At 51.4% G+C, this 24,870-nt stretch overlaps 4 protein-coding genes across 11 annotated transcripts in view; 2 read left to right on the forward strand and 2 right to left on the reverse strand.

Annotated features, from left to right (window-relative positions):
• The window catches only part of Tspear (thrombospondin type laminin G domain and EAR repeats), a 159,851-nt gene that overhangs the window by 65,486 nt on the left and 69,495 nt on the right, over positions 1–24,870 (reverse strand). The window contains exon 2 of the mRNA XM_075979853.1: positions 5,250–5,470. Coding sequence (XP_075835968.1) covers positions 5,250–5,470 — 221 coding nt within the window. The remainder of the gene's footprint in view (positions 1–5,249; positions 5,471–24,870) is intronic.
• On the forward strand, positions 8,782–9,585 carry LOC142854378 (uncharacterized). Of its 6 annotated transcripts, XM_075979847.1 has the most exons (3): positions 8,782–8,902; positions 9,023–9,206; positions 9,288–9,585. In XM_075979847.1, exons 1-3 carry the CDS (start codon positions 8,782–8,784, stop codon positions 9,583–9,585), a joined length of 603 nt encoding a protein of 200 aa, XP_075835962.1. The 6 variants fall into 6 exon arrangements, with proteins under 6 accessions (XP_075835962.1, XP_075835959.1, XP_075835958.1 ...); XM_075979844.1 differs by having other exon boundaries at positions 8,782–8,947; positions 9,023–9,585; XM_075979843.1 differs by having other exon boundaries at positions 8,782–8,927; positions 8,994–9,585.
• On the reverse strand, positions 16,629–17,474 carry LOC142853523 (uncharacterized). Its single transcript, XM_075978707.1, has 3 exons — positions 17,310–17,474; positions 17,163–17,207; positions 16,629–17,075 (listed from the first exon to the last, which is right to left on the reverse strand). The coding sequence occupies exons 1-3, from the start codon at positions 17,472–17,474 to the stop codon at positions 16,629–16,631; spliced, it is 657 nt and encodes a 218-aa protein (XP_075834822.1).
• On the forward strand, positions 20,974–21,735 carry LOC142854379 (uncharacterized). Of its 3 annotated transcripts, none has more exons than XM_075979850.1 (2): positions 20,974–21,117; positions 21,196–21,735. In XM_075979850.1, exons 1-2 carry the CDS (start codon positions 20,974–20,976, stop codon positions 21,733–21,735), a joined length of 684 nt encoding a protein of 227 aa, XP_075835965.1. The 3 variants fall into 3 exon arrangements, with proteins under 3 accessions (XP_075835965.1, XP_075835966.1, XP_075835963.1); XM_075979851.1 differs by having other exon boundaries at positions 20,974–21,089; positions 21,231–21,735; XM_075979848.1 differs by having other exon boundaries at positions 20,974–21,735.

A 24,870-nucleotide genomic window follows, 5' to 3' on the forward strand; every position in this document is an offset into this window, starting at 1 on the left:
CGTTTTCTAATCTCACTGGAACTGAGTGAGTACAGAGGTTAAGTAGTTTGAAGTGTGTGCAGTCTGGGTTCACAGAAGAGCTTAAAACAAAGTAGAGAGCAGGGGTTCCCATCCTGTGGGTCTTGACCCTCGATAAAACAACTTTTTCATGGGGTTGCACATCAGATGTTTGTATTACAATTCATAATAGTAGCAAAATTACAGTTACGAAGCAGCAATGAAAATAATTTTATGGTTGGGGTCACCACAACATGACGAGCTGCCTTAATGGGCCACAGCACTTGAAGGTTGAAAACCACTAGTATAGAGCAAAAGTCAATAGAAACAAAGAGAGTCACATCAAAGTGAGTTGAGAACTTAACACCTCGGCTTGAGTAGAACAGTTAGCAAAAGGATTAACCAAAACAGAACACTTGCACACTGTGGCAGGTCTACAGGATGCAGCGCATCCCTGCAGGGTCTCCTCACAGCAGCCAAGCAAGTATTCTGCTAATGTGGGGGTATGGGTAGAATGGGGGGTAGGTGTGAGTGCTGAGGGTGGTGTACATGTGGGGGTGGGGGTGGTTTAGGTCTGTGTGGTTTAGGTGTGTGTGGTGTGGGTATGGTTGGTGTATGTGATATGGGAATGGGTATAGTATAGGTGTGTGTGGTGTGTGTGTTTGGTGTGTGTGGTGTGGGTATGGATAGTATAGGTGTGTGTGGTGTAGGTGTGTGTGGTGTAGGTGTGTGTGGTGTGGGTGTGTGTGGTGTGGGTATGGATAGTATAGGTGTGTGTGGTGTAGGTGTGTGTGGTGTGGGTATGGATAGTATAGGTGTGTGTGGTGTAGGTGTGTGTGGTGTAGGTGTGTGTGGTGTGGGTGTGTGTGTGGTGTGGGTATGGATAGTATAGGTGTGTGTGGTGTAGGTGTGTGTGGTGTGGGTGTGTGTGGTGTAGGTGTGTGTGGTGTAGGTGTGTGTGGTGTGGGTGGGTGTGGTGTAGGTGTGTGTGGTGTAGGTGTGTGTGGTGTAGGTGTGTGTGGTGTGGGTATGGATAGTATAGGTGTGTGTGTGGTGTAGGTGTGTGTGGTGTAGGTGTGTGTGGTGTGGGTGTGTGTGGTGTGGGTATGGATAGTATAAGTGTGTGTGGTGTGGGTGTGTGTGGTGTGGGTATGGATAGTATAGGTGTGTGTGTGGTGTAGGTGTGTGTGGTGTAGGTGTGTGTGGTGTAGGTGTGTGTGGTGTAGGTGTGTGTGGTGTGGGTGTGTGTGGTGTGGGTATGGATAGTATAGGTGTGTGGGGTGTAGGTGTGTGTGGTGTAGGTGTGTGTGGTGTGGGTGTGTGTGGTGTGGGTATGGATAGTATAAGTGTGTGTGGTGTAGGTGTGTGTGGTGTAGGTGTGTGTGGTGTGGGTGTGTGTGGTGTGGGTATGGATAGTATAAGTGTGTGTGGTGTAGGTGTGTGTGGTGTGGGTGTGTGTGGTGTGGGTATGGATAGTATAGGTGTGTGTGTGGTGTAGGTGTGTGTGGTGTAGGTGTGTGTGGTGTAGGTGTGTGTGGTGTGGGTGTGTGTGGTGTAGGTGTGTGTGGTGTGGGTGTGTGTGGTGTAGGTATGGATAGTATAGGTGTGTGTGGTGTGGGTATGGATAGTATGGGTGTGTGTGGTGTGGGTGTGTGTGGTGTGGGTATGGATAGTATAGGTGTGTGTGGTGTAGGTGTGTGTGGTGTGGGTATGGATAGTATGGGTGTGTGTGGTGTGGGTGTGTGTGGTGTAGGTATGGATAGTATAGGTGTGTGTGGTGTGGGTATGGATAGTATGGGTGTGTGTGGTGTGGGTGTGTGTGGTGTGGGTATGGATAGTATGGGTGTGTGTGGTGTAGGTGTGTGTGGTGTGGGTATGGATAGTATAAGTGTGTGTGGTGTAGGTGTGTGTGGTGTGGGTGTGTGTGGTGTGGGTATGGATAGTATAAGTGTGTGTGGTGTAGGTGTGTGTGGTGTGGGTGTGTGTGGTGTGGGTATGGATAGTATAGGTGTGTGTGTGGTGTAGGTGTGTGTGGTGTAGGTGTGTGTGGTGTGGGTGTGTGTGGTGTAGGTATGGATAGTATAGGTGTGTGTGGTGTGGGTATGGATAGTATGGGTGTGTGTGGTGTGGGTGTGTGTGGTGTGGGTATGGATGTATGGGTGTGTGTGGTGTAGGTGTGTGTGGTGTGGGTGTGTGTGCTGTGTGTGATGTAGGTGTAGGTGGCATATGTGTGTGTGGTATAGGTATTGGTGGTGTAGGTGTGTGTGGTGTGGTTGTGGATGGTGTGTGTGGTATAGGTGTTGGTGGTGTAGGTATATGTGGTGTAGCTGTGTGTGGTGTGAATGGTGTGGTGTGAATAGTGTGTGTGGTGATGATGCTGGTGTTATAGATGTGGCTGATGTCAGTACAGGTGTGGATGGTGTGTGTGCTACAGGTATGGCTGGTGTAGGTGTGGGTGGTGATGCTGTGGGTAGTGATGGTGTCAGTGGTGAAGATAGTGTGGTGGTATCAGTGTGGCACGGGCTCAGATAGTGTGTGTGTGTGTGTGTAGAGCTCTGTCTACACAGAACATACATGGGTCATGAGGCTAACCTGAGGAGAGAAAACACACAGAGTAGGAGCTCAGGCAAGAACAGAACAAAATTACAAACCGATGACAGAAAAAAAAAATCAGAAAACTTAGAAATAAGTGAAAATGAATAGCATAGCCCTTAAACAACCAAGAGGAGACTAAAATACGCTGAGATGATGAGACCAAAAACCCCTCGTTGCTATGACAACACACCCACTAAGAGCAATGTCAGGAAGCAACTCCATCCTTGCTCAGGGTTTGAGGACACAGTCCCTCGTGGCAGGGGAGGAGTGGTGACTGGCGCCTGGGGCAGTGCCCTATTACATCCTCAGTCAGCAAGGAGAGAGAGAGAGAGAGAGAGAGAGAGAGAGAGAGAGAGAGGGGCACACTGGTGTTCAGCCCACTTTCTCCTTTTCATTCAGTTGGGAAACCAGCCCACATCCATGGTGACTCTCTCCCCCTCGGTTAACTCAGTTAATCCACCCTGGAAACACCCTCACTGGCATACCCAGAAGGGTCCCCTAGATGATTCCAAATCCTGTCAGGTTGACACAGCATCGGGCATCACAGTGCAGAGGCAGCAGATGGTCTGCGATGGGAGAAGCTCACAGCTATGGACACCGTGCTGAGAAAGGCCTCAGGTCAGTGACCTAGCAGAGCCAAGCACGAGGTAGAAAAACAAAGACCCTGGTGGAGACGGACCAAGAAACATTGACACCGACCCGCAGGACGTGTTCTGAAAGCTGGAGAGGGGTGGCGCATCTCAAGCCACTCTGAGCAAGTGCTACCCCCACACTGTCCTCAGAGACAAGCATGTTGACCACCACCTCTGTGTCGTGGATGAACGTCCTTAACAACAGAATCTAGCATCACAGGAACAGACGGGAGCTGTGGGTCTTCGATTTGTCGCCTAACCTTTGTGCTAAAGGCTTGGTCCCACTTCATGGTGTTGCTGGGTGCCGGTGGGTCCTTTAAGAAGTGGAAGTAAGTCAGATGTGCCACTAAAGGGGACACCGGGACCCTGGCCCTCTTCTCTTTGCTTCCCAACCACACAGAGGGAGCAGATTTCTGTCACACTTCCCAACAAATAATGTAATAATTGTGGAAACAGCCTGGTAGTACCTCAGAAGTCACAGAGTTCCTAGGTGACTCAAGAATCCCACCTCTAGATTTGTCCCCAGGAGCAATGAGAGTGACTCCCCTAGGACATGAACATTGACAACAGCATTATTTCCAAGCCCCGAGATGAGGCAGCCTAAGTGCCCATTGGTTGCTGACCAGAGTCAGCACATGTGAACAGAGTGTGCACACAACAGGAGGTGACTCAGCTATGACCAGGGAGGCAGCTGTGCCACACGCCACAACATGCATGAAACCATGAGGATATACACTGAGCAATTAGTCACGAATGGCTAGATTCAATGATCTACCTATGTGAAATACAAAACACATCAACCAACAGGTGCTCATGCTGTAAGCCATGAGGCAGGGCCAGGGGATTGTGAAAGGACACAGGACTTCTGCAGTGATCAAATTGTCCTACATTGATTGTAGAAATCCATGACTACAATGACAACCATTGAGTTGTATACACCCAGAGCCGTACTGAGCTGTGCAGAGCTGTGACCATACTAATCATCCTCAAGATGTAGACATCAGGAACTACGCTACTAACCACAGAGATGTGTACGCTCCAGCCACTGTGGAACTGTACAACAACCATCACGCTCTATATATCTGGGTTCACACCAGCAACCAGAGGTGGTGCCCATTCGTGACTGCATCAGCAACCATTGAGCTATGCAGAGTCTTGGCTAGACCAACAACTACCAGGCCACCCAAACCGGTGGCTATGCCAACAACTGATCTCACATCTGTCTCTGCAGTAACAATCACCAGGCTTCGAAAACCACTATGTAACTACCTCTAGCTGCAAACTAGCTGCAAAGACTTGAGACTGTCCTAACAGTCATTGGGCATGCCACTCCTTGACTTTACCAACAGCTGTTGGGTTGTGCAAACTCTTGACTCTGCCATCAGTAATCAGACTTAGAAAAACCTATGCCTATATCAACAACCACGGAGCTGTGCAAATCCATGGCTATACCAACAACCATCAGGCCACACAAACCTGTAGTGGGCAGTGCAAACCTGTGGCTATAGGAACAATCCCTGGACCTTGCAACCCATGGTGGTACCAACAACCATCAGGCCACACAAACCATGATCATGCTAACAACCAACGGGCTGTACAAAACTGAGGCTATACCAACAACCGTCAGGTTGTACAAATTTATGACTGTTCTAGCAACCACTAAGCCACCCAAAACCATGACTATGCAGTTCACCATTAGTCCACACAGTCCCTTGGCTATTCATCAACCGTCATCTGTGCAAACCCATGTATGCATCAACAATCACCTCACAGGGCAGTGCAATACTGTGCTAATACCAGCAACCATCAGGCCGAAGGTTGCACAGACAGGGCCTGCACTTGACCAGGGATGGGGCTGGGATGTGGGCAAGGCAAGCCCTCCAGATCCCAGTTCCGGTAAACGATGCCAAGCGGCTCTCTGTGGCTCAGATCAGTACAGCGCTCTATGGGCACGCATGCTGGAAACATCGATAAAGAAAAGCAAGGAGAAAAACTATGCTTACGAGAAGAAAAAATGCCACTGACCTTGGGTGGAAGGCTGGGGACTCTCAAGGTGACGACAATGGAGAATTCTTCAGGGAAGAGGTCACAGCTGGAGAAAATTTTAGAGGCGGGGAAGCTCATGGTACGAGGCTCAGCGGCTGAGAACTGGAGCCCCAGCACACCCTCGGCCTGCACCATCCGGATCCCACTTGTAGCACCGTTCATAGGGACAGCCTCTGCCAGGATGTCCAGGGGATGAAGGTCTGCAGCAAAGACATGATGGGGAAGAGGTTAGACAACGGTTGCGCAATGCGACAGCCATGATGACTCCTTCACGGTGGCTGCGTATTTTCAGATTTTTCATCATGAAAGTTCTCAGAGCCAGGCTAAGCCACAGGCTTGAGCTGTGAATCCCAAACCATGGAAATACGCAGTGAATCTGGGGGGAATGTACGGGAGCGACTTCCTGCATGGCTGACCAGTGGCAAGAACCAGTCCCAACAGGAACTGCTGAGGTCGCAGTGTGGCACAGAGGAGCCCACTGCCTCATGTGGTAAAACATCTCTGAGGACATCTGCCAAGCCTCTGCCCTGCAACCAGTAATGGACACTGTACTTGCTGCTATGCTCATGGCCAGGGCATGTTTTCAAATGCCCCACATAACCCTCCCGGCCTTTGGAAATGTCCCCTTGCTTCAGCCTTCTTGAGCTAGACCGCAGTTTGCCACGGCATGTGTTCCCATTACATTGTGTTGCTGCTCTTTGGAGACACTCTGCCTGTGTTACTCAGGTTGACAGTAGATGCTTCATCAGCCCTGGGAGCAGTGGGTCCTCCTGGCTGTCCCTGTTTTCCCAGTGAGGAAAGAGAGGCATCTGGCATCAACCCTGATCCTGCCTCCCCGCTTCCTCAAGCTTCTGCTGAGTTCTGCATACATATGAGAGAGAGTGACCACTGAAGGGCGTTCCCCATGTCAACGGCAGACACTGTGCTGAGACAGAGTTCTGTCCCCCAGGATGGGAGCTCCTCTGGTGTCATGCAGAACCCCTGGGGAATTTTGGTGGGGAGGACCTCCTCCATCTCCTGGAAGAGGCTCCTGTTCCTAGTTCAACATCACCAGAGATAGAACCAACGGTCTATCCTGGCCTTCACTGGTCATGGAGAGCTTTGTTGCCAAAAGAGAGCCTTTGGGACTGCACAGCGGGCCCCAAGAGGAGGTCATGAGACAAATCAGGTGGGTTGGCTGTGTCCAGAAGAACTATCAAAGGGGGAGCGGTGGGGAGCAAGCCATGGGCTTAGACTCCTGGAAGAGAATAAAGATCTTCAGGAGAGTGTTAGCGTGTCACGCTAGCAACAGAGAGGGGGAAAAGTGTCCCAGACCCAAGGCCTGTGCAGGAGCCTAAGACTAGCCAACACTCAGAAGCAATTAACATGAGGGTAACTTGGGACCTCCCTCGTGATCTTCCTGACCAGCTGAGTCTGTTAATATAAAATAAAAATAAAAAATCTTTTAATTTAAATAAATAAAAATTAAAAAAAAACATTTTTAGAAAGGTAAGAAAGGGGATGCTGGGATCTCCTCTACATATGCATAAAAGAATCCAAGCTCCATTCACAGTGAAATCTCCTAGCTATAGAAAGAACTTCGAAGCCAGACCAGCCCAGTCTGGAAGACCTGGCATTGTAATGAGGGCACCGTGCTTTGCTCCTGGACTGTCCCTGAGGCCGGGTTGAAGGTCTGCTCCTAGCTGAAGGCACTATAGGAGGCGGGCCTAAGGGGAGGAAGTTAGGTCCCTGGGAGCGCACTCTTGAGGAGATCCTGAGACTCAGGACTGTTTTTCTCTATTTGTTTCCTGGTTGTCAGGAGGTGAGCAGCCTTGCCCCTCCTCATGTTCCCACCATGATGTGTGTCTCACCATCATCCAAAGTACCTGGGCCGGCCCATCATGGACTGAATCCTCTAAAACCACAAGCCAAAATAAACCTTTCCTTTTTTTAAGTCAATGACCGTGCAGGATCGGCGGGAAAGCCAACTCATAAAGGAAACGCTAGGTGCCAGTGCCCTCTGTGATCACAAAGAATCTCCCAGCCTGCTTCCTGGGAGGCCCAAGAAACATCACACCTTCGACAGAGCTTGGGGCCTTGGTGTGGGAGAACAGCTGAGCTGGGAGGGGCGCAGAGTGTGAGATAAGCCTGGACCAGACAGAGGGTGGTCAGCAGTGGCCAGCGGCCAACTGGGGCAAAATAAATAAGGAACCATTGAAGAAAGAGAAGAGAGGTGGGTCTACTCTTGGACATAGTTCTGCAGACTGTACGGTGGTCAGGCAGATAGGCTAAAGGCAGAGTCCACAGAACCAGACTGGGGATAGGGCTCTAGGGGGGTGGACATGATGAACAAATAGTTACATAGAAACCGGCTGCTGGAAGTTTCCAAGACAGTCCAGGCACATGTTAGCGACAGGGGGGAACTAGTAGCTTGACCAGCAGAGGCTTATCAACATGGTTCCCACAGGCCACTGTGCACTGGGCTGTGGCCTCCAACAAGCTCCCATTTGACTGGGAGAAGTGCAGGTGGTCTGTGACTGGTGTTTTACAGGATACACAAGCCCTCTTCTCTAGAGTCAAGGTACAGAAAGGAAGGGCGAAAGGCCGCGAGGCCATTCCTAAGCTGTGTGACACTGGTGCCCACTGCCAGATCCCAGTAAAGCCAGTCTTGGGTGGGTGAAGCAATGGGTCAGCAGGATATCTGGATTAGGTGACGGGCTTGGGGGACACTGGTCTGCTCCTAAGCAGGAGCTCCAGACGGCCTGAAATGTGCCCCTCTGGAGATGCTGGGTATGAGGTCTCAGACCTGCACATGAGACTGTACTGGCAAGTAGGGTCCTTGCAGATGACCAAGGTATGGCGGGACGCTAGGTGGACTATCATCCAACTCATGGTATAAAAAGGGATAATCTGGACACAACCCACAGGGAGAAAGCAGATGTCAGGGACAAGCCAACAACGCTGGCAGCCTCAGGAGCTGGGTGGCCTGGGCAGTCCCCTTGGCTCAGGTAGACCAGCCCTGACACTGACATGGACTTCAGTCTCCATGGTGAGGTGGTGACAGCTCAGTTAGCCATACAGTTGGGTACTTGGCTGCCCAGCTTGAGGGAACTGACATCGCTGAAGGGAAATCACAGAGTTTCTCTACCCAGAAGCCCCTCTGACCATCGCTAAGTACCACAGAAGGGCAGAGTTTGGCCCCAGCCCATGAGACCCAGGGCCAGTAGTAACCCATAGCCATGTGGCTCTCTGTCACCATCATCCCTCCCTTACACCCAAACACCCCGCGGAGAAAGTCCACGTGGTCTCCATGAAACCTAAGACTAAACAACAGACGAGGCACCAGCCAATGTGAGCAGCGACGCGGGAAATGAAAGCAGGAACAGGGCCAACAGCAATCAGGAAGCTGTGCTCACAGGCTGGGCCGGAAGTCCCAGCCAGGGAGGAGTATAAAGTCAGTGTGTCTGACCCCTGACACACACTCTCACACATTCACTCAACACTCACTCACCCTCCTCCAGAAAATCTCACCATGGCCGCCTCCACCATGTCTGTCTGCTCTGACGCTTGCACCAACTCCTCCTGGCAGGTGGATGACTGCCCAGAGAGCTGCTGTGAGCCTAGCTGCTGTGCACCCAGCTGCTGCCAACCCAGCTGCTGTGCCCCCAGCTGTTGCCAGTCCAGCTGCTGCCAACCTAGCTGCTGCCAGACCAGCTGCTGTGTCCCCAGCTGCTGTGCCCCCAGCTGCTGTGCCCCCAGCTGCTGTGCCCCAGCCCCCTGCCTGACCCTCATCTGCACCCCAGTGAGCTGTGGGTCCAGCCCCTGCTGCCAATCTGCCTGCAGCAGCTGCTGCACACCCTCATGCTGCCAGCAGTCTAGCTGCCAGCCCTCATGCTGCACCTCCTCACCTTGTTGTGTGACCCTTTGCTGCAAGCCTGTCTGCTGTACCCCCTGCTGCCAGTCTTCCTGCGCACCCTCATGCTGCCAGCAGTCTAGCTGCCAGCCAGCTTGCTGCACCTGTTCTCCTTGCCAGCCATCCTGTGTGACCCTGTGCTGCAAGCCTGTCTGCTGCACACCCATCTGCTCTGGATCCTCCTCCTGCTGCCAATCCTCCTGCTGTGTGCCTGTCTGCTGCAAGCCTGTCTGCTGCAAGCCCTGCTCCAGCGTGTCCCTGCTCTGCCGCCCTGTGTGTAGACCTGCCTGCTGTGTGCCCAGCTCCTCCTGCTGTGCCTCGTCCTGCCAGCCCAGCTGCTGCAAGCCCTGCTCCAGCATGTCTCTGATCTGCCGCCCTGCCTGTTCCAGCCAGGCTTGCTGCGGCCAGAAGTCCAGCTGCTGATGGGTCTTTTCCTGGTTCCAGCTGGCTCATGTCCCTCCCTGTGGCCTCTTCCAGCTCTCTCAGCCTGATCCTGGTCTGGGAAAGACAGTCCCCCAGGATGAAGCTCCAATCTATCCTTCGTGACTTGACCTCTCCTTTTGCTTCCCAGGAGGCCTGCTGACCCTCTGGGTCACTGGACAGGGATCCCCCTGTCCCTCTGGTCTGGTTACCTGCCCCTGACATCAGCTTGTCTACAGCCCTTGGCTTCAATAAACTCTTACCTACCTGGATTTGCTCTCATGTTCTGGAACATGTAAATATCTGTCTCCATAGTCAGAAATGTTTTTAGGAGGGAAGGACTCAGCTCTGCAATTGACAAGGGACAGCAGCCACCTCCCCTGGGATCACAGTGTGACTCAGGGCCCCTCTCCCAAATGTTCAGTCTCCTCTGACACCTATGGGTCACTGGTCACCCACAGGTATGGGCAGTCCCCTATAGAACATCCCCACTGAGGGTTCAGCAGCCCCTATAGACCATCCCCACTGAGGGTTCAGCTGTCCCTATAGACCATCCCCACTGAGGGTTCAGCTGTCCCTATAGACCATCCCTACTAAGGGTTCAGCAGCCCCTATAGACCATCCCTGCTAAGGGTTCAGCTGTCCCCATAGACCATCCCTACTAAGGGTTCAGCTGTCTCTATAGGCCATCCCCACTGAGAGTTCAGCTGTCCCTATAGACCATCCCTACTAAGGGTTCAGTAGCCCCTATAGGCCATCCCCACAGAGGGTTCAGCTGTCCCCTATAGGCCGTGCCCACCAACTACTCATTTCTCTAAAATCACACAAGCAAAGCCATACTCATGGCTCTTGGCACTGTAGCCCCTGGCCTGGGTTACCTTGTGAGTCCTGCCTACCCTACAGTTCTCTGAAAAGAGAGAGAGAGAGAGAGAGAGAGAGAAGAGAAGAGATATTCATCAGGAAATAAAATCATTGTGGGGTGAAGGGGGATACACAGGACCAGGTACTATCCAGTACCCTCTACTGGGACACTGGGACCCTCTATAGGTTGTATTGCTCTCACTCATAAAGGGGAAGGATTATCAGCCCTCTCTGGTGTGGAGCAGACATGGGCTGGACTTGGTGCTCAGGTGAGTGAGCAATGTGTCAAGACCTGGAAACTTCCAGCAGAATCATGTTGAGGAGCAGAGGAGAGGTTATGATCAACTGACCGTTACCCTCAATGAAGCAAGGATGCCAATCAATATCCATGTCCCCATCCCACCCTGGACACCACTGACTGGGCCCTGACTTCCCTCTCTGAGCCTTTCCTGTCCCTCCATCCTGAATCCATCTGCACCCAGCGCATCCCTGGCCATGCTGTTCATGGGGTCTCAGATGTTCTCCCAGTCCATTCTCCTTCCAGCCACGTCCAGCTGAGCCATGCTCTCTCCCACCTCAGAGGAACTCTTTCCACCAGTTCCTTCAGTATCCTTCCACCTCTCACATCTGGTACCCCAGACATCCCTGCCCTGGGAACTCCTGAGGACATGCCCAGACAGCAAGTCAGCCTGTGTGAACAGTGTGCTCAGTTTCTGTTGAGCAAACATTTCTGGTTCTCTCTGTGGAGACTGAGGAAAAGTATGCTCATTGAGTCTTGACAGGCTTGCTCTCCTGAGGGCGGCTGCTCTGGGCTTCCTCAGGCTGCACTGTTGTCTGTCTTCGCCCACCATGTCAGCCATTCTTCTCCATGCTAGGACCAATTATCTGACTATCCTCCTGCCTATTTTTCTTAGACTAGATTGTTGTATTTATATTATTAAAGTACATGCTCTTTATGACTTCTGGATGCCAAACACAGTATTAACATAAATACTGCAAACCTTCTCCCCACAGTGCCTCGTCAGTGTTGATCCTAATCCTTATTCCAGCAAAGTCTACTTTACCCTTTGTCTTCGGTGACCCTCCCTGATAAGTGCTCAGAACCACACAGACTCATTCTAGGCTCCTGCTGAGGGTTGAGTGTGAAATGCCCTCAGGGTGCGTGTGTCTGAACACTCAGTTCCTGGCCTGCAGTGCTGTTTTGGGAGGTTGCAGAATGTTTGGGGTTGACGCACAGCAAGAGAGGGCCAGAAGTATAGCTCTTTAATGCTTCCAGTCCCTCCCGCTCCCAGTCCACGCTCTTGGCTTATTGGTTGGCCTACGTAAGGAACAGAGCTGTGCTCCTACCCAGCATGACTTCCTTACCTTTGAGCAGTGAGCCAGGATAAGCCTGACTTCCTTCCAGTGGCTCCTGCCCTGCCCCCCCGCCCCCCCCCCCCCCCACGCCCTGCCACTGTCCCGCAGGTGTTTCCTCACCATAAGGAGTTTGGCTAGACCCCTCATGTTTTGTTTTGTAACATTTTGAGTCAGTTTTTGATGTCCCGAATTGTTACAACTCCTTGTGGATACTTCCCTTTGTCCACTGGGTCTCTTCAACCAGCACCCTGCTGAGCACACACTGGAGGGATACTGCTGGATTCCAGCCAGTATGCGGTTTCCTGTTGTGCCTCACACAACAACAGCTCAGTAGACTTGGTGTCAAAGAATGGAAGTTCTTGAGTTCTCAGTAGTCCTCATTGTCCGCTTTGTTCAGAGAGTCCGGTTTTATCCCAGGCTTTTCCATACCCAGGCCAGCTGGCCTTGGTAAGTTCCCAGTAGAACAGCTGGGAGGCGGTGGCGGGGAAGAGACAGAGTGGCGGGGAAGAGACAGAAATCTTTAATAAATAAATAAATGGAAAAAAAAGAAGCCGGGCGGTGGTGGCGCACGCCTTTAATCCCAGCACTCGGGAGGCAGAGGCAGGCAGATCTCTGTGAGTTCGAGACCAGCCTGGTCTACAAGAGCTAGTTCCAGGACAGGCTCCAAAACCACAGAGAAACCCTGTCTCAAAAAACCAAAAAAAAAAAAAAAAAAAAAAGAAAAGAAAAGAAAAGAAAAAAGAATGGAAGTTCTTTGATACTGTCTTTTTCAGGTTTGGTTGGCCACGCTGGGTCACCTATGAACCCCAGAGGTTTTAAAACCAGCCCATCAAGCCAGGCGGTGGTGGCGCACGCCTTTAATCCCAGCACTTGGGAGGAAGAGGCAGGTGGATCTCTGTGAGTTCGAGACCAGCCTGGTCTACAGGAGCTAGTTCCAGGACAGGCTCCAAAACCACAGAGAAACCCTGTCTTGAAAAACCAAAACAAAAAACAAAAACAAACAAACAAACAAAAAAACAGCCCATCAAATCTGACAGGATCTTGACTGAGATTTCATTAAACTCACAGATCACTTAGAGAGGATCAGACATTTGACATTGTGCCTTTGGGTTAATGAACATAGTATATACCATACAGATCAGGCAGTGGTGGCACATACCTTTAATCCCAGTGGCTCACTAGTTTGCCATAGACGCCTGGGTGGTAGTGGTGCACGCCTTTAATCCCAGCACTAGAGAGGAATCTAAGACGGGAGGAGACAGCTCTCAGTCTCATTCTGAGGATTTGTGGAGGAAGGGTCGTCATTTCAGTCTGAGGTCGAGGTTAAGAGCCAGTGGCTGGCTGCTTTGCTTTCCTGGTCTTCAGGTTGAATCCCAACACCTGTCTCTGGGTTTTTATTATTCGTGCTGCACCTGGGTGAGAAGGCAATGCACCACCATACCCCACGAGCTCCTGCACTTGGCTGCAATTATCTAGAAATAATGAAGTGAGCTGTGTGTGTGTCATCCTCTCTTGTTCTCATGCACAGTGAGATTGCTGCCATTTCTCCCAGAAAGGACGAGAATCTGATTGGGAGGCCTCTTAGAATCAGAGTTTGCTTTGTAATGTGTTTTTAGTTAAGACTTTAATCCCTTTGTCTGCTCCAGGGCTGCTCTGACCTTTTATTTTTCTCGTGTTAATTTCACACTCTCTCTTTCCAATCCTGGGTTGTTTCCTTTACATTGCTGGGTGTGTCTGTGTGAGGCCATTGCCTTCTGGATTGTCCCTTTAACGTCCACTGACTCTGGGGTGATAACCCTTTCCATTCCTAATATGGGTCATTTACTTCTTCCTCTTTCTTGACCAGTAAAACCAACTAGAAATGTCCATTTTGCTGTCCCAAAATGCAAGAGCCTGGTCTTAGCTGTTTCCTCCTGAGCTGCCTATTCCCACTGCTCATAGCCTGCACGTAACTAGTTATTTGGGCCTTCGCCTGTGCCCCATCTCTAGGTCTGAGTCAAAGCATAGACTCCTGGCCTCCCTTGTTTACCAAGAAGAATCACAGAGCACTGCTCCCTAGGTGTTGTGTTAGCTTGATTTCATTTTCGTTTTGCTGAAAATACACCCTAATTCCCATGGTGATTTGTATCTTTGGTCCGTGGGCTACTTTTACACACTCTCTCTCATTTCCACATGCTCGCAGTCTTCCAGAGCACAGGCGACTCCTCGCTCTGCTGAGGTCTGGACATAGTCTGGATTTCAGTCCTTGTGATGTGCCATGGCTCACAGGGCTGAGAAGGTGGCTTATTTTGGTGTGTGTTCACATAGCTTAAACAAAGCTTCCCACTGTGGTCGGACGGAACGCTTCTTAGATGTCAGTTGACAGGTGGGTGTCTGGAAATGCTTTAAGTTTCCTGTGTTCTCATCGATGTGATTTCGAATTTGGAAAACTGGTTGGCACTTTCTCTTTGTTCCACTTCCAGGCCCAGCCTTTCCCCTCATACTATGGTTTCCTATGTGTCAGGCTGCTCAGTACTGCGCCCAGACTCCCACTCTGCCCTTGCCTGCAACTCTGGCTCTGTGGACCCCTTTAGACGCTTCTCGACATCCCTTTGTTTGGAGAACTTCATTTGCAGGTTCTTTGATCATTTCGGGTTTTTCTTGCTGCTCTTCAGGTTTTCAGCTCTTGGTGTCTGTTTTGTTTCAGGCTCCCCTCACCACAGCCCGGCTTTTGGTTTGGTCCTCACACATCACTAATGCCATGATTTTACTCTCCGCTAATCTCACTGGTTCTGCCGTCCTGGACTTCTTCCCATCCACCGCTTCCATCCTGAACTGTGCTGGCCTCTTCTCCAGATTATTTTCCACCGTGGTCTGAGCATACGGCTCTGTTTCATGGGCTCCCCCTCGCCCCACTGAAGGGTGTTGTCTCCTTCCTGGCGACACACTCCTGTGAGCCAGCTCTATCTTCTCATGGGTCCCTGTTGGTGACATTCTGGTGGGGGTTGACCCACAGAGCTTGTGCTTGAGGGCAAGGTCAACACCTCGACCAGGACGAGCTGTTCCTCCGGGTAGAGCTAATGCTTTCGGTCTTGGGATAGGCCCTCTGCTCTGACAAATGTCTACAGCCGGTGGTAAGCCTGGGCAGCTGCTCTCATTGACAGGGCCCATGTACTACTGCCCAGCTGCAGGACATGGAGCACTGCACAGTGCATCAAGCCCCTACTCCCCTGCACTTCACCCACCATGCCCATCCAGCTAGAGCCCCCTGAGCTCTGGTATCACCTTTCCAGCTCAAGAAAGTCATCACCTGCACTGGGAGTCAGCCCCATACTGTAGCCTGAGCCAAAGCTGTACACAGACGATGTGGGCTGACTCAGCGTTCCCTTCCTGTGGGATCACTGGTCTCTTTGGGTTCATGGTTTGGTGTCAGTCCATAATGGGCTAGCCTGTGGTCAGGAGAAGAGCATGAAGTGGGGGAGGCCTCTAACCTCCTGTGTGGAAGGAAAGAGACGAAACCACTTACGATTCTGCCACAAGCTTGCCAAGACCCTGGATGGCATGGATCTCTCTCCATGCTACCACTGCAGACTGCTGTCTCCCAGAGCAAGCAGAGCGCAGGCCTCTGGGGACCACAGCCACACCAGGCACTGTCCCCTCTGCTGCCGCTGACCGTCTGGGACTCTAGACAGTAGCCTCACTGAATGAAGCACTGAAGAGAAAGTTTCACTCCATGAGAGCCAGTCTCCACATTCTTGGACCTCGGGCAATGGCTGCCTGAGGAGGTGGCCTGCTAGGGTGGGACAGTGTCCCCCCATGTCTATAGCAATTTCTTTCCACTTGTGTGGCCTTCAACAAACATATTACCACTTAGACTAGGGTGGTGTTCTCTCCTCAGAGACAGCGAAGCCAGGTTTAGGAGCTGTTTTTAATCTGGTCCCAAGCTGGGAGCCACACACTGAGCTTGTGGCTGGTTGACAGGCACATGGACACCTACTGCCAAGACATCTCTGCCTATCCCAGAACTAGAACTTCAACATGGGACATTGCTTCCCACTTTCATCCTCTGCAAGCTGAGTTCACTGGATGGTCACTGGCGTAGAGTCAGGACCATCACGGCATGCCAACGCATCCTCATCTGAAACAAGATTGTTGATAAGTAAAGCCATAGCAGACTTTTCAGTGCACCTGGCCCGTATGCTCCATTGCAGTGTGTTCTCAGTGTGCTCCACCCCACTGTGTTTACTCTCCAATCAGCCTGTGTCCTACAACACACTGGAGGTCTCTGCATTTAGAGCCAAGCGACGTCTAGAAGTAGGGACATGTAGGCCCAGACCTGATTCCAGATGCCAGCATACACTGGCACCACTGAACAGGGGACAGTGGCAGGACCACAGGCCAGCTGGGGTAGCACTTGGCAAACTCTCGGGGAGGAGGCACCTGAGCTGCCCTGGGTAGCATGGGGCATGGAAGTACCTGTTCAGGTTTGATTGGCACCATAGAGAGGAGGAGCCATTACATAGCAAGGTGGACAAGGGGAACTGTCCCCTGAACTAGCACAGAGAGGCTCTAAAGCACAGCAGATAGAGGATGCCAAGGAGGAACCATGTGACGCCAAAGAGGGCTATGGAGTCTACACAGGTTCAGTTAGGGTTTTTATTGCTCAGAAGGCCCAGCATATTCAGAAAAGGGGCAGTCATAATGAGGAGAGATTGGTTGGCCCAGAAAGGGCAGAGGCAGAGAGAGGAGGCCACTGCCATGATCTGCCCTGGTGCATAGAACACGCAGTATTCTTCTGTGAGCTCTGGTTCCTGTGAAGACACAGGAAATGCTCTCCGTGGGGGGACAGATTAGCAGCAGCTGGACTTCTGGCCTGAGGAGAGGCCACAGCAGGCCTGGCTGGAGCAGGCAGGGCTGCAGATCAGGGACATGCTGGAGCAGGGCTTGCAGCAGCTGGGCTGGCAGGACGAGGCACAGCAGGAGGAGCTGGGCACACAGCAGGCAGGTCTGCACACAGGGCGGCAGAGCAGGGACACGCTGGAGCAGGGCTTGCAGCAGACAGGCTTGCAGCAGACAGGCACACAGCAGGAGGGCTGGCAGCAAGAGGAGGATCCAGAGCAGATGGGTGTGCAGCAGACAGGCTTGCAGCACAGGGTCATGCAACAGGATGGCTGGCAAGGAGAACAGGTGCAGCAAGCTGGCTGGCAGCTAGACTGCTGGCAGCATGAGGGTGCGCAGGAAGACTGGCAGCAGGGGGTACAGCAGACAGGCTTGCAGCACAGGGTCACACAGGATGGCTGGCAAGGAGAACAGGTGCAGCAAGCTGGCTGGCAGCTAGACTGCTGGCAGCATGAGGATCCAGAACAGATGGGTGTGCAGCAGACAGGCACACAGCAGGAAGATTGGCAGCATGAGGGCTGGCAGCTAGACTGCTGGCAGCATGAGGGTGCACAGGAGCTAGCACAGACAGATTGGCAGCAGGGGCTAGACCCACAGCTCACTGGGGTGCAGACAAGGGTAATACAAGATGCTGGGGCACAGCAGCTGGACTGGCAGCAGCTAGGTTGGCAGCAGCTGGTCTGGCAGCAGCTGGGGGCACAGCAGCTAGGCTCACAGCAGCTCTCTGGGCAGTCATCCACCTGCCAGGAGGAGTTGGTGCAAGCGTCAGAGCAGACAGACATGGTGGAGGCGGCCATGGTGGGGTTGGCTGGAGGAGGGTGAGGTGTGAGTGAGTGAGTGAGTGAGTGAGTGAGTGAGTGTGAGAGGTGCTGAGCCCTCAGCTTTTATTCGCCTTCGTGGCCCTAGCCTTCCTTGTTTGGTGACCCAGCAGTCTCATTAACACTGTTCCTTGTTTAGCTGTGAGCTGCCACTCACCTGGTAAACATCCCCAGTATAAACAAAAGTGCTGGTCTTTCCCATCTGTGTGGCACCACACCGAGATGTCCAGAACGCATATTTGCTAAGAGGCTAAGTGGCTGTGTAGGAAACTCCCCACATTCCACTCCCCGGACATCACCAGAAATAGCCATGGGCTCCCCCTGGAGACTCATTTGTCTGAGGGGCTGAGCTTAGGGAGCACAACAAGAGGGTCCTACTCGCAGAAACTCTGTGGATGTTTCCAGAATCAGTTCTCAGTGCAGAAAGTCTCTGAGGGTCAGTACAGAGTGTGTACAAAACCAAGAGTGATGCTGTCCAAGTCACAGTGACAGATTGTGGCTGGGGTTGCCTGTCCCTACCCCTGTGTTCATGTGCAGGGTGTTCTCTGCCTTGTCATGTGGTGGGCCATGCCCATAGCCAGGGCTAGCATGTGGTGGCTGCAGTAAAGGAGCTGGTGTCTTGGGGGAGCTTTCCATGCATAGAAGAAGCCACACCTCACAACCTATCCATAGACAGGACTGCCTAAAGATGAAGCTCCACGAAGAGAAACTGAGGCGCTCTGTTTTAAATGTCTCAGTGGCCACATGAGTGGGAAGGGGATCTGCCCAATGGAACCATTTGGGAGTGCTTTGCTACAGCTCTGCCTAACCAGGTTCTGCTGTCACAGATCCCCAACAAACATGCTGTGAGGCAAATGTGTGTTATTTTGAATCACCCCAAACAGGGGATGCACATATGGATCAATCTAGAATGCTCATGAGCTTTAAATGAGAAAATCTTTGCAAAGTCACAGAAAAAAAACTTCTTGAATTAAGATTTAAAAAAATGTGGTGGGTAGTTTGTGTTGTTAAACTATAGACACGGGGACGCTTTTATGTGTACACATACATATTATATGCAATATTTATCCACAGATGGATAGATAGATGATAAATGTTGGATGAACGGGAAGATGGATAAGTAAATAAATGAATGGATGGATGCGTGAGTGGGTCGATGAATGAGCAAGTAGATGGTTGTTGGGCTGGGACATGGGTGAGTAGATGGATGGACGGATGGTCAGATGGACGGACAGAGGGAAGGAGGGAGAGAGGGAGGGATGGATATGTTGGTGGATAGATAAATGGGTGGGTGGGTGAATGAGTGTGTTAGTGGACAGATGAGTGTATTAGTGGATGGATGAGTGTGTTCGTGGATGGATGAGTGTGTTAGTGGACGGATGAGTGTGTTAGTGGATGGATGAGTGTGTTAGTGGATGGATGAGTGTGTTAGTGGACGGATGAGTGTGTTAGTGGATGGATGAGTGTGTTCATGGACAGATGAGTGTGTTAGTGGATGGATGAGTGTGTTCATGGATGGATGAGTGTGTTAGTGGATGGATGAGTGTGTTAGTGGATGGATGAGTGTGTTAGTGGACAGATGAGTGTGTTAGTGGATGGATGAGTGTGTTCGTGGATGGATGAGTGTGTTAGTGGATGGATGAGTGTGTTAGTGGATGGATGAGTGTGTTAGTGGATGGATGAGTGTGTTAGTGGAAGGATGAGTGTGTTACTGGATGGATGAGTGTGTTAGTGGATGGATAAGTGTGTTAGTGGATGGATGAGTGTGTTAGTGGACAGATGAGTGTGTTAGGGGATGGATGAGTTGGTGATGATAAGTAGGTGGGTGGGTTGGTGGTGGATGGATAGACATCTGGATGGATGGATAAGTGGGTGGTTGAACGGCTAGGCAAAGAATCAACCCTCACAATTTGTGGATTCCGTTTAATTTTTACCTTCTGACATTTATTTACATCCCCATATATGCTTGTGATCTTTCTGTAGCCATCCATGGACATACACAGAGCAGGGAATCTCAAGGCACATGCTCCCAGCTGGTAGGATGAGATAATAATACGGCTCTGCCTTCTGGTTTTGACTCATCCTAAAAACAAGTCTCATCAGTTCTCCTTGGTGCCAGTTTTTCTGAGGTTGTGCTGTCCTCTTGCTTGGGAATGCCCTTGAGTGGTGCTGAGCCACCATGGTGCTGTGACATTAGAACTATAGGGCAGTTCACCGAGGATCCACAATTCTGCTGTGTGAGGTCAATGGTAATGAGTTTACCATGTGGGTGGCACAAGGAGCTTTCGGACAGAGCACATCAGACCAGCTCCTGTGTGGCACACTGATGACCAGAGACTCCTGGAAAACTGACCCTGTGTGAACCCCAGCAGCAACTGAGCAACATCTTCTAAATCAGTGCTAGTGACGCACAGAACACAATCTCTAAACCTGTGCATGTGTGCATACATATAGCAAGACAGAGAGCTAGAAATGAAGGACCTGGGAGCAGCTGCTTCCCAACGACACTGGCCAGCACTGGGTTCAGATGACACACAGCCTAACTTCCAGGTGCATCTTCTACACTGCTCGGTGTACATATGTGACCTAACCTAAGTGCAGTTGCTATGGACATGCATCCCAGTGCTCGAGTGGCAAGGCTGGGTGGCTGGTGAGCAGAAGGGTTAGCGAGGAATTGTTAGCAGCTTTGGAGGAGGATGGAGTGGACAAGGGATGTCTGGGGAACACTGAGCAGGGAGGCAGAGAGCGGCACAGGTTCCTGGCCCATGCAGTACTCCAGGGTTTTGACAGATCATGAACCCCCTTGGGGTTAGAAACAGAGCCCAGCCAGGGACTGTTGGCCATCTTGAGTATGGAGGGGCCAAGCTCGTCATCCTGCATCTCCAAGTACAAAGACAGGATGGGCACAGGCACAGGGCAGGGGGACAGTTGCACAGGACAATACAGAAAGGTACAGGAGATAGGGAGACACTCTAGGTGTGGTAGTTATAGGCCAGTCACTGTACCCTCAACTCAGTGGCCCTACAAATGCCACTGCACACCGTCTGGTCTCAGCACTGTCATGAAGTGACAACTGTCCTCACCCAGAGCTGGGCTATGGAAGAAGTACTGGGCTGACCACATCCACTTCTTAAGAGGGAATGAGGGTCCTGGCAGTGGGCCACAGCCATCTCTGCAGCCATAGGATGGCTGGGACAAGTCTTACCAATGACACCCGAAGCTCACTGCTCACAGAGCCTCACCCAACTGTCCCACTGCTCCCAGCGCCACCACTGGTGGGAGACAGACACGCCTGACAACATCCCAGAAAAACAAACGTCTTAATGATCCAACAAGGAAGGGAGGCCAAGTCTGACAACAGCACAGGGGGATAAAAGCTGACGACCCAGCACCTCACACACACACACTCACTAACTCACTCACTCACTCACTCACTCACTCACTCACTCACACCTCGCCCTCCTCCAGCCTACCCACCATGGCCGCCTCCACCATGTCCGTCTGCTCTGATGCTTGCACCAACTCCTCCTGGCAGGTGGATGACTGCCCAGAGAGCTGCTGTGAGCCTAGCTGCTGTGCCCCCAGTTGTTGCCAGTCCAGCTGCTGTGTCCCCAGCTGCTGTGTCCCTAGCTGCTGTGCCCCCAGCTGCTGTGTCCCTAGCTGCTGTGCCCCTAGCTGCTGTGCCCCCAGCTGCTGCCAGTCCAGCTGCTGTGCCCCCAGCTGCTGTGCCCCCAGCTGCTGTGCCCCAACCCCCTGCATTACTCTTGTCTGTACCCCAGTGAGCTGTGGGTCCAGCCCCTGCTGCCAGTCTTCCTGCGCACCCTCATGCTGCCAGCAGTCTAGCTGCCAGCCAGCTTGCTGCACCTGTTCTCCTTGCCAGCCATCCTGTGTGACCCTGTGCTGCAAGCCTGTCTGCTGCACACCCATCTGTTCTGGATCCTCCTCCTGCTGCCAATCCTCCTGCTGTGTGCCTGTCTGCTGCAAGCCTGTCTGCTGCACACCCATCTGCTCTGGATCCTCCTCCTGCTGCCAATCCTCCTGCTGTGTGCCTGTCTGCTGCAAGCCTGTCTGCTGCAAGCCCTGCTCCAGCGTGTCCCTGCTCTGCCGCCCTGTGTGCAGACCTGCCTGCGGTGTGCCCAGCTCCTCCTGCTGTGCCTCCTCCTGCCAGCCCAGCTGCTGCAAGCCCTGCTCCAGCATGTCCCTGATCTGTCGCCCTGCCTGCTCATGTCCCTCTTGCTGAGTCCTGTCCTCAGGTCAGAAGTCCAGCTGCTGAGTGGGCTCGGCTGTCACCCCAGAACTTGGGAGCTCCCTCTCACCTGACCCCTGGCTTCTCTGCTAGTGGCCAGCAACTGTGTCCATTGCCTCTCCAGGGTCTTGGAAGGCCTTGACTGTCACTTGCTTGCCCCTCCCTCACTATTGTAGAAGCCCCCAGCTCCTACCCATGACTTTCCTAGGAAACCTACTGGCCCTGCCACAGTGAGGAATATGTATCTCTACAATCTAGACCTCTGTGTAGCAAAGCAGAAGTCACTTCAGAGATGGGCCTCAGCCACTTCCCTGGGTCTGTGATGGGCCTCTACTGTGTTCAGGCCAACCTTGGCTCTTGTAGATTCTCAGCCTCCCACCCCAGCTCCCTTCAGCTGCGCCTCTTATACTCCAATAAAGTGCTTGACAAACCTAGCCAAGACTGTCTCTGTGCTTGCATGAATGCTCAAGTTCTCAGCCCTGGCTGCTCACAGGGCACTGAGCCCCTCCCCTTCCTTGGTGTCAGAGCCAGCATTCCCTGTTCCTAGGTGTGTCCCAGGGATAAACTTGTGTTCGGGGATGCAACAGGGCAGGTTTGACAATTGCACCTACCCTAGGTGTGACTTTGGCCACCCTGACTCCCCCAGACGTCCCTGCCCTGGTTGGTAAGATCCTCGGAGCTTTTCTTTGTAGAGAACTCGGGTCTGGGAAGCTCCTACCGAGCTGTCTCACTGGCCTGCGGTCTTCATAACTCAGCATGGCTGGATACATGCTCTCCTAGGGAATTGTGGGACTTTGGTGCATGGCAGGGGTGTTTGAAAACCAGTTCACAGAAGTCCTGGTCACAAGTCTAAAGCACACCCTGATAGCTGACATTTTGCATGGGCCATCTATCCTTGCTAGGGGTGCTGAGTACATCCCCTGGAGAACCCCAGTGTCAGCTTCCTGGCACTTGGCCCCAAGCTCCTTTTCTGGGCTTGGGGGTGATACCATCTCTAGCCTGGGCCTGTGGTCTGGTCCAGCCTGTTGCAGTTAGAATCACACAGTGGTATCTGAAAAATAAATTGCTGGTAACAATCTCCCACCTCCAGGCCCCAGTTCTCAGGCCCTTCTCTTCTTTGCTATAGCACCTTAGAGGCATGGGCGTGGAGGTGGAGGATACGCCCTGGACAGGTATTCTGGGAGCAGAAAGGACCTCATAGTCGCAACTCTCCTAGACAACCTGCTCTGGGCCCTGCATGTGACAGTTACTGCTGCTAATAATATGTAATGACAGAGAACCCAAGATTTGAGTTTACAATTAAATGAACAAAAGAGGTAGCAGTAAGCACTTATGGAGACGCCCGGTGGCCAAAAGTCACACAGTCCAGTAGTCATTCTCACCCGTGACATGAAGACATAGATGTACAAAGAAGAGACAGTTGGCGCCCTCAAGATGGCAAGCAATCAGTCGTCAACACAGCCGCGGTAGCTGGTCACCATGTGGTCAAAGCTTACACACCTATAGAATGGTTGGTTCCACTTGAAACACGCAGTAGGGCTAGTGGTCATTACAGTTCTACGCATCCATAGTGAGTCCATGACAACATTCCGGAATGAACAAAAGAGCAATGTCCCACCCATGTCATGTAGCTCCTAGGGAGCTGCGCAGGTCAGCAAGTGCTGACACTTGTCAGCTGGCTGCTTTGCTACATTGTGTTCTATATTGTCTGCTGCTGATCTGTAATAAGATACTAAGAAAAAGATGTTGCAAAGACCACTTTCCTGAACCACAGTTAATAAAGCCAACTCTTAACAGTAAAAAGACAGTCACTTTTGGGAACTCTAAAGGCATTTCCTCCAGCAGATTCAGAAGTGGAGTTGGACGGTGGACCCAGCAGAGAGTGTGGGCATGCATCATGGACCAAACAGCGAGCATGGACGCATCACTTCTCAACACAGTTAATGCGGGAGAGGTAGGATTCAGAAGAAAATCAAATGCTCAGGTAATGCAAATGAACAGGATTAAAAATGAGAGTTCAACCCACAAAACCACAAGAGCTTCCAAAATGAATTTTAAAAGGGAAATTTTAAATGTTAGAAGACAACTGGGGAGATCCAGAAATTGGTGAAGTATTGTCTTCACAGATATGAGGACCTGGGAGCCCATATTTGTAAAATAGCAGGACATGGCTGTAGGGTTTGTAATCCCAGGGCTGGGGAGGCAGAGGGTCCCTGAGGCTCTCTGGACAGCTAGTCTGAATCGGTGGGTTTGGGTTTCAGAGAAAGATCCTATTTCAACAAAAATAAGGCTGAGAGTGACCAGGAAAACACTGTCTGCCAGTCTCTGGCCTACACACACACACACACACACACACACACACACACACACACACACACACACAAATAAATAAATAAACAAACAAATGATAATTAAGGAAGGAATTATAGATATAAATAAAACTGATCAGTTGTTTATAAAAGACAATGCAAATTAAAACACTGGCAAATCCAGAAGAGAAAAATTATGATAAAGATTAATTGTGATAAAATACATAATAAAAAAATTAAAGCAAATACTTGAATGATATTACAATTCACCAGCTTCCAGGGTAAGATGGTGAGTTAAGCATTGCCTCCACTTGACTGCTCTGGACTCTTCCAGATGCCTGTGGCTGTTCTCTCTCTTATTCACATTAACAATCCCCCCTGCCCCAATAAGAGCAGTCATTTTGAGTCGTTTATTTGCTGCACCCCCTTAAATACATACATATTACCTGATTTCATAGCCACAGCAAACAAGACAAGAGAAAGAAAGAAATGGGATACAAATAGGAGAGAAAAAGTCAAAACATCCTTGTTTTCATATGTAAAAGCCCCAATGGCTCCACCATAAATGCTTAAATTTGATAATGCTTCTAGCAGAACGGCTGAATATAAAATCACCGCACAAAACACAGTGTCTTTTCTATATTCCAGTGATGAACAGACTGAGGAAAACAGCAAGACTCAGAACCCTGTTTACAGCTGTCTCAGAAAACAGAACACTTATGAATAAACCAAGGAACTAAAGGGCAGAAAGGAGGACGAGCACTGGAGGAAGGGGGACTTCCCAGTGTCACAGAGCGGAGAGTCAGTAACATGAAAATAG

This window comes from Microtus pennsylvanicus, chromosome 7, assembly GCF_037038515.1.
Source record: "Microtus pennsylvanicus isolate mMicPen1 chromosome 7, mMicPen1.hap1, whole genome shotgun sequence".
Classification (NCBI taxonomy): Eukaryota; Metazoa; Chordata; class Mammalia; order Rodentia; family Cricetidae; genus Microtus; species Microtus pennsylvanicus.